Source organism: Lygodium microphyllum, chromosome 1 (genome assembly GCF_053477565.2).
Source record: "Lygodium microphyllum isolate KBCC chromosome 1, Lygodium_microphyllum_v1.1.10, whole genome shotgun sequence".
In the NCBI taxonomy this organism is placed as follows: domain Eukaryota; kingdom Viridiplantae; phylum Streptophyta; class Polypodiopsida; order Schizaeales; family Lygodiaceae; genus Lygodium; species Lygodium microphyllum.
In genome coordinates, this window is record NC_141135.1 from 31816071 (window position 1) to 31825681 (window position 9611).

General features: G+C 39.3%; 1 protein-coding gene across 2 annotated transcripts; it reads right to left on the bottom strand.

Annotated features, from left to right (window-relative positions):
* Positions 1–4619: 4619 nt before the first annotated feature.
* On the bottom strand, positions 4620–9123 carry LOC148040969 (uncharacterized). Of its 2 annotated transcripts, none has more exons than XM_087675254.1 (8): positions 8705–9123; positions 7085–7244; positions 6815–6915; positions 6524–6703; positions 6219–6413; positions 5972–6126; positions 5720–5891; positions 4620–5341 (listed from the first exon to the last, which is right to left on the bottom strand). In XM_087675254.1, exons 1-8 carry the CDS (start codon positions 8951–8953, stop codon positions 4745–4747), a joined length of 1809 nt encoding a protein of 602 aa, XP_087531380.1. In that variant the 5' UTR covers positions 8954–9123; the 3' UTR covers positions 4620–4744. The 2 variants fall into 2 exon arrangements, with proteins under 2 accessions (XP_087531380.1, XP_087531382.1); XM_087675256.1 differs by having other exon boundaries at positions 7097–7244; positions 8705–9122.
* Positions 9124–9611: the final 488 nt, after the last annotated feature.

Genomic DNA, 9611 nt, shown 5'->3' on the forward strand with positions numbered 1-9611 from the left:
TCTCCCCCTCCATCTGATCTCAAGAACTCAATTTTCAAACATGTTTCTATTTCAATAGTAGCCTTGAAAGTTTTGAAGTACTTAAATACATCACTCTTTTCCTTTATAAAATATACCCACAACTTTCTTGAACAACCATCAATAAACATAACAAAGTATTTGTTGCTACCAAGAGATACGTCTTGTGTAGGTTCCCCAAACATCTATATGCACAACATCAAGTATATTTCTGCTCACATCTTTGTCATGCAAGAAGTTTGTCTTGCCTACTTATCAAACTAACATGCTTCACACACTTTGTGAAATTTTAGAACTCTAAAAGCATGCAACCATGTAACTAATCCTTTGAACTACATTAATTTCAATCCTTTCATCTTTGCATATCTAATACGTTTATGCTATATTTCAATGTATGTGACCACTCCTTTCTCTTTAGCATACATAGCAACATTCATAGCAAAAATTTCAACATCTAAAGGGAACATATAGCTAACTCTACTTCCTTTTGTGACCAACATGTGCTTATTATTAAAGTCTTTTACAAAACAACTTTTTGCATCAAATCAAACCTGCAACCCTTGCACTTTACCATTTAGCTAGCAAACACTAAATTCTTTGTGATTGATGACACAACTTTTTGCATCAAATCAAACCTGCAACCCTTGCACTTTACCATTTAGCCAGCAAACACTAAATTCTTTGTGATTGATGGCACATGTAATACATCTAACAGACTCTTTACTTGGCCATCATACAAGAACAAGGGAACATTTTCAATGTATGAAATTGGGTGGTATGAATCATCACCCATCTATACATAACCTAGATTTTAGAAATCATTCATCTCTCCAAACCATTTAGCATGACTGATCATATGATTAGATGCACTTGAATCGACATACCATACATCATTATGTGTCCCCTTTTCTATAACAACATTTATCATATGCTACATAACATTGAAATATATGTGGCTATGTCTAGATAAAACAAGGCTATCCTACCAAGAGATAGAAATGACAAGGATAGAATGAGATGGGACAAAGCCTTGTCTTCTTCTTGCCAAGTTCTTAATAAGGGAAGATAACTCTCCATTTTTGTCTTCATTCTATCGTGAAGACAATGCATTGTTGTAATTTACCATTGCATATAGATTAACTCATCAAAATCTGAAAATGACTTTCGTACATATACAGAAGTGACAAATGATTTTCAAGCCTTCTCATTATTAAGGCCATCCAAAGTAGATGAAACTAAACCATCATCATCAAGCATTGCATCAATCACTATCAAAACATCTGTAATGCTCCTTATCTTCAAAATATACTCATTGATAGATATTTTTTTATTTCTTCAAAGTATTCGACTATCGCTTGAGTTGAATCTTTTGTGCCTTTGTATTTACTAAAAATATATTCTCAAAAATTATCGAAGCTACATGTGAAGTTTTTGCATTCTTAATATGCCCTAACACAGTATTATTAATGACTACTAATAGCCAATACATCATATTTTTGTCCTTTGCATTCCGTTCTTTCCACGCCTTTAATTCATCGACAATCTTCACAATGTTACTTAGCTTTGACTCATTTTCTTTAGACTTCCTGGAAGGCCCTGATACTAGATGAGGGCGGATTGGTGGATCATGTACATGAGATTGGATACGAGTTCCAAATCAAGGGATGGAATACCAAACTGGCATTGCACCTTGGAGAAGGTGGAGGACAATAACATTGTTTTATAACTACTTCCAAAGGATTGCTTTGATATTGTCTTTGTGTTTGTAATATCATTTACGTAAAGGAACCAGTGTTTAATGGATAATTAAGAAAGATCTTTGCATGTCAAACCTAAATGTATTAGGATAATTAGATAACTAAAACAAACCCTCGAGGAAAGTGGAAGGCACTAGATTTAGGAAGGTTCAAATACATGAACTCATAAAGATATTTTTCAATAAAAACGTTCGTTACATAAAACTTCTATGATGGGTAGTTTTTTTTGTCCAACTTCTCAATGATGGGGTTTCCACTGTTCTCTATCACTATCATAAAAATGATACAAAACGAGTCTTCTGCAACCTTTCACAAGTGCATAGCAATATACCAAGCAACCTTTTTCACTGACTACTTAACAATACATGTAATCTACAATATGTTTGTAGATAAAACTTATATTTACTTTCTAGCAAACACCTCAAAACTTACAAATTTGAAATCTATGAGCTGTATATCCACTTTTAGCTAACACGACTAAAATTGCAAGATATCTTGATAACTATTGTTCGCAACCTTGTGACTCTAAAACAAGGCCCAAAACGACCTCAAATGGCCAAAAAATTTGTGAGAAAGCCCTAAAGGGTGGATTTGCAAAATATACAAAGCTTTGCTTACATACCAAATCTCACAACAATCTAAGATTTTCACTCTACCCTACTTTCAATGTCTCCACATACACTATTCAATGAGAAAGAGTAAAAGAATAAAAGAGCTTCTTATACGTCACTTACTTGCTTGAAAGAATATAAGAGCTTCTTACACATTGCTTACTTGCCTGAATCATTACTTCCTCTCTTTCACTTCAACCTTAAAAACCAACCTCTCAGTGGTGTTGCTCTGATACCATGTCAAAAAATGCAAGATGGGAGACTTGCTTTAGTTACTTACTGCACCAAACACACACACACTCGAGAACACAAAGATAGAGATGGAGACCAGAATATTTTCTTCTTGGTTTTTTTCTTTCACACACAATACTATTTACACTAAGTATAGATAAGATACAACACTTAAAAAAGTGACATACTAAGTCGAACAATGCATGAACAACTATACTAATCGATTGGCGCTACAACTATGCCAATTTTAGGTAGGTTCAATAAACTAAATATAACAAATGATAAGTCAATGTGACTATGTGAGAATCATAAATAGCCATATGATCCATCATCAATGTCCGCACATGTTGACCTTGCTATCTCAATAGAGTCAACAAATTGACTAGCGATTGAAATTCCACAATAAGTACTTACACATTAATTGGCATAACATGAAAGCTATTAAGCATACCACAAGCAAGATTATGTACATGGAATACCGAGACACAAGCATGAGAATAACAATGAGTAGAAAATATGAATGGCCACAAGTAACCACCATCACTAAGATGAGCAACACATTGCGTTGCTTTTTTCATCTTTTTTTGTTTTACTTTTCAACATGTACTATGAAATTAAATGATAATCAAAATCAATAGCAAAATCAAAAAAAAAAGATACTAAGAGAAAATATTACAAAATTACTCACAAGTACACAAGTAAAATTTACTTTTTATTGTTAATTTAACTTTTTTAATTTGTGTGCTAAGAAAAAAAATCGTTTAAACTTAGCATTACAATAAGAATCCAAAATGGATAGCACATTGAAAGTTGATTTCTCATTTCATGTTTAACTAATGAACATGACTCCAAAAGGGCTACCAAATTAAAAATTGTTCATGATAGAATGCAACATAAAAGATATATGAGGCATCACAAACAAATGAAACTATAGTGAAACTACATGTGAATTGCTCTCATTTGAAAAGCACAACAATCCACCATTCCACAAAAGCCATTGAAAAAAACTGCTGACAAAGGAGCAAGAAATGTGGATACATAGAGAAGGCTTCATACCGAAGTTCACAAAGGAGAATACCCTTAAAGAGGAAAACCCCTTAGGTCTATAATATGGTGTGAATGGCCCTTGAATCAGGGACTCTGAGACCCTATCTACCTGGTAGTCATGAAACCATGAAATGTATTTCCATTTCCTCCAAAATTCGTCTATTCTTCAAATTTTTCTTAAGGAAAACCAGTCATGCACTAAACAAATTCAAAAGCGCACAAGAAAGTGTCAAACAATGATTTTTAAGCTTGTGGATGCTTGATGAGGGTGTTAGACAACGGCAAACCTTTTCACCATTTTGTTACACAAGGATGTGGGTAATGATTGTGCCAAAGGCATCCAATTTCACTGAAGTTTGGCAGCTTCACGGCTTACTCCAAATTTTGTGTGTCCAGTGGGCTAACATGACTGAAATGAGGATCCGAGCTTAGATCCATAGCTATCGTGCGTCAATTCATTCTTGGGTCACATCTGGAGACCCTCATATCTTGTGCTGAATCCTCCCACAAGACCTCGCTTTGACCCATCGCATCCATTGCTTCACAATAATCTCTCAAGAAAGAAAACCTTACACGGGTGCTGTCAAGGATGATAATGGGTGAATGCAAGCAGAAAACAGTTTCTCTGAAGGCCTCCTGACAAGGACCATTGTATCGTTGTTTTGTTACCTGACATGCTCACCGAATCATAATATGGTGGCTTGTTCTTAGACAGAAATACATTGGTGCCACCGGGAAACGCAACCCGGGGATCAAGCTCACAAATCTGCAGTACTCACAACCCACACTTGATCCAACCCAACTACGACCCCATCATTGGCAGCACAGCTTGTTTCTGGGTCAGTCCAATTCGTACACTGTACAGTTCTCTGCTTCTTTCCAAGCACCACTCTCGCTTTCAGTTTACAACCAATCCATCCATTTTCACTTAGCAGCTTAGTAGACATTAAATATATTTCGAGACTCAGACATTATTAGACAATTAGAAAACGTTTTGAGTTGGCTGACAGATTACAAACACCTCAGTGACGTTTATGTTAATGGTGAAACGAATTTTGCTTCTTGCAATAATCACTGGGATCAAAGCACCTTGCTGTTCCTGGAAAAGTATGGCGGACCTTGATTTGTGTTGCATACACAGAGGCAACTCCAAGGCTTGCTACCATTTGCCTCAGATTGAGGTATCCTAACTTGAAACCTGAAGGAAAAGGTGCCCCCATTTTTCTTTTTATTCGGTCCACTTGTTACTAAATTGTTTTCATCTTCCATAATTGCCTTGGACGTCTTCAGTGCTTTCCAATGTTTCACTGGAAAGAAGCCAAACATTCGATGCAAGTAACTGAGGCATTTTTCTTTAACTTTCAATGGAGCTCCCTTCTGGGACTCGGGTGGCAAACCCTCTGTTTGCTTTAGCAGGAGCCGCCGCCTGAAAGTTCTCCTATGGTAGTTGGTGATTTTCCTCCTCAACTTCCAATCCACTGGTCTCACTCTCGACTCTTCTTGAACCAAATCTGCAGGAACCTTGTCGTAGATGTCCAGTAGATCATATGGAAGCTCATCTGCAGGATGAACTGGCCCCTCAGAAGCATGATTCAAATGATGATTGAAGGAAAGACAACGATAAGTGTTTGCCACAAATTTCAAATATGGAAGCAACGTAACACATCTTTTCCAACCCTGCAAAAATGAAAGTAACCACATTAAGCAGACACTTACCGGAATCATAGTAGTCACTGTGGAGAATTATTTGTTGCCATAGAATTTCACAGCCTCCCTTCTCTGTTAACACAAGTACATGCACAAGCACTCCCACACACACTCTCTCTCTCCCTCTTATTACAAACACCACAACCCCTAAGACTCAAAACCATGGAAATGAAAAAACCAAGCACGTGGCTGGAATGAACCTGAACAAAGAAAGAAGGCAATATAGTGGGGGTAGGTCTCATCTTCTCAAGGTGTAAATTCACATAAAGGGTCTAAGGGCAAAGGAACTGAGGGGACAGTTCAGGATTAGCACGCCACAGAAGTGGTGCAAACAAAAGAAAACCTTACCAATCCAAAGAGGCTGGAATAGCAAAAGACTGAGAAGTGGCCAAACCGGTGGAGGGCTAAGGACAATTGTTTCTGGTGCAAAGAGCTATCACCAAACTCTAAACTTGCACCCATGATAACGGCGGGCTCGGGAGGTTGAATCCATCCTGCTCTGTGCACCAAGCTTGATTCCCTATAAAGCAAAACAAAGTATGGTAAATGCGTTGGACAATTCCAGTCCTGATGGATAGGGAATACGCAACCAGTGTACACCTGAACTGTCCATTGTATAAAAGAGCAAGATCCACGTTTGATGACCCCTTTTCCCACTCCAAGATGGCCCGGGAACGAAATATTTTCGAACAGCCAGTGTAGTTCATAGGTACAATGGCATCGAGAAGTCTCTCTTTCCACCATCGATCTACATCCTGTGAATGGTGGTCGGCTGCATCTCATAAGTTTGAAGCAAGACAGTGTAAGCATGAGCCATGGACAGTATGTGGGAGCTAGTGATCACCACCTGAAATTTACCCAATGCCTGCTTTCTGTCAGCTCCAACGGCAGCCGTGAGAACTAGTTGTGGCCTCAGGCACTTGACACTTCGACGAATATCCCTCAGTAAAGCTGTTACACAATCACAGCGCCATTTGTCCCATAGTTCTGGATCTTTGTCTGGGTCTCCCCGAGTGTCTGATTTAAAAAGGTCCAATGTCCTCTATAACCTTGAGAAAAAACCCGATGAGACCTTCAGTATGGTATAAGACTTTCAGTTCCAACAGGTAAACCACCTTCAAGGGCTACATATAAAGAAGGTTAACCCCTCACCTGGTCACGGGAGTACTCCGTTCCATTGGTAACAGGTAGCTCATTTGGAAAGCGGATGTAATCCAGATGCAAGCCATCAATATTGTACTGTGATGCAATCTCCTGACACACTTTTGAAATATGTTGCCTTGCCTCTGGCAAGCAAGGGTTGATACTAACATAGAAGCCTCTGTTTAAAGGCTGCCAGAACAACCTGTGTCTTAGCATTAACCATGCAAGTCTACAGGATCAAGATTATACAAGAAAGCGGCCTATTAATAGAATGACACATCCATAAGTGTAAAAAATTACCTGGCGTTCACCTTCACGATTGAACCAACTCCATTCAGGTCTTGAGTTGTAGATATGTTGAGAATTGCTAGGTGGATGAGAACCTCTCCACATAGGCATAACTGTTGCAAAGCAAAACCAGGTTGTGATCTAAGATTTCTGCCAGTGCTACCAAGAATTGAGGGTACAAATGTGGTGTTCACTTCTTAAGACTGTTCCTTGTATTAAAGAGCTTGAATAACTAATAAGGCTGTTACTGTACTAAAACTTAAAAGAGCTCAAACAACTAACAGGGGAGTGTACCATTCACCCAAGCGTGCAATGCCATGTTCCGACAATGTGCCTCGCTTATGGCCAATGCTAACGGATCAAAGCCAGGGTCTTTCCACCCAAAAGCTTCAGACCACGGTTCTAACTTGGAAGGATAGTAAGTCGAAGCATTCCCACGCACCTGCATGAAACAGAAAGTTAGCTGAGGCACCTATAAGCAACACCAAAGAATTCATAAAGAAAGATTTCCACACACAAGACCAGAATGATAAAGCTCAAAAACTCCAAATCCAAAGTTTAAATTTTGCACATGGCTATTTTGCCAAGCCATCATATTTTACATGCTGCTTTCAAAACTAGATTGGTTTTCTCCATTCTGACATGTTTATATGGTAATAATACTTGTTTTCTCAAGCTCTCAACCCTCTTCCTTTAACCTCGATAGATGAGGCAAATCAGCTTGCTGGTCTGATCTGCAAATTAGGGTTTCTCCAATTGGACAGATGCAAAAAGAGATAAAGAGTGTGAAAGCTGCATGATTCACCTCCCAGCCTTAGCACAACCCTTTTCGGTGATTAAATTACATCAAGCCTCGCAAGTATGTGCATGCCTACCACATCACCCACTAAATCTGCTCTAGCCCTGTTCACACACAAATGGTTGGAGCCCCATACTTTCTTTATCACACGTGTCACTTACTTATGTCGTTCGTTGTGCAGCCCTGAACCCCATACGTGTATATTTTATGATACACCCACAGTCAACTGCTCCTTCAGGTATTTTGCCATGAATATCACATTAATAGATTAACGCTTTCAATTACTCAACACTTCCTCCCTGTTAAGAATTGTTTTCATCCTTGAAAACCAAACACCCCCCTGTCAAGAATTGAGTTCATCCTCGAAGACGAAACTGGGAAGATCTAACTACAAGGTAGATAACCTTTTCTAAATGCTGCTCATAGGCTCCTGTGTTGAACTCTCTTTTGAGCAATCCTTCTGCTTTACCAAGCACTCTAAGTAAATGGTATTTCTTGTTCCTCCACTACGAACATCTAAAATCCTCTCAAGCTCATGTGGAAGGGATTGCCTGTCAAAGAGCTCCACTACCTCATCCCCCAAGTCAAGAGAAGAATATCAGCTTCAACTTGTTGAGTGACCAAAATCAAGGGTTGGCATTGTCATGTTATCATCTTCAAGTTAGTGCAGTCATTTTAGTCATTAACAGCCTGTCTTCTCAGCCTCTTTCGAGATTTGGACGGCTATTTCAAGGGCAAATGGTCGGAGTGCAGCAGGTCGGCTACAGTTCAGGGTTGCATACTGTCCATGGACCAGACCATACCATACGGCCCATCAAATACCGTTGGATCCGTACTATCCGTCTAGGATCCGTACGTTCCAGGTAAAATCGGCCCACACATATGTCATTTCAAGATCCTGGCTCACTCTTCTCCTGGCAGGCCCTAGGGAGATTGAACTCATCTAAGAGGCCTTCAATGAAAGTTGAAAGTCCCCCTCCTCCCATGTATGCATTTCATAGTCCTGTCTGTGTGTGTGTGTATGTATGTAGTTCACAGTCCTGTCTGTGTATGTACTTAATTCATTATCCTGTCTCTAGACAGAACAAGTGTGGATGTCTGACCTGGAAGAAGACAGTGTTGAAGCCAGCGCGAGCGGAGTGCTGCATGATGCGGAGGATGTCAGGCGGGGAGTGGAAGTCGAAGCGAGTGACCCAGATGGCGCGGACCTGATCCCCATAGCGCACATTCGCCAGCCGCCCGCCCCGCCGGAATGCCGGGTCCTCGTGTCGGTAGGGGCAAAACAGAGCGCCACGCGGAGGAAGAGGAAAATTATCATCAATCTCCTCTGCTCCTCCTCCTTCTCCTTCCATGAAAGTCAAAGTCCTTTTTACAATCTTGTCAGGTCATGTCCTTCGTGTCACATCAGCCGTCATATACCTCATGTTGATGCGTGTGAGAGCTGCAGAGAGAGAGAGAGTGTGCATGTGTTTGTGTGTGTTTTTCGGTTCATCTCCTGGACCTGGCTTCCTTTGACATGTGATGAGTTGTTTTGCCAAGATTATAAGACGGCAGGTCCCTTTCAAACTAGGTTGGCAGGTGGAGCTGATTAAAGAAGTATGAAGTTCTTTATACAGTTTTTGCACGTTTGTTATGTAGCAATTTTATTGATGGTATTTTGATATGTAATATGTTTTGAAGCGAAATACATTTGTAGATAAAATTTTACGTTGTTTCAATACATGGAGAATGTTGAAAGGAGAATATGTATACATATATAATTCAAGTCAATAATCATGAGAACATTTACTCTTTTTTTGCTATGTTAAATGAGGTTTTTTTTTTCAAAAATAATACTTCTTATATCTTATTAGGTGTCCGTATAGGTTGTTGTACCCTGTCACAGTTGCATTTTTCTTACGAATGGTGGCCTGCTCAAAGTTCATTGCCTTGTCTATGCCTATCAACCATTGCTTTTATGTTGACCTCAAAGTTATCCTCAAACGGTTAGAATGTTTCTCTGTCTTTTTT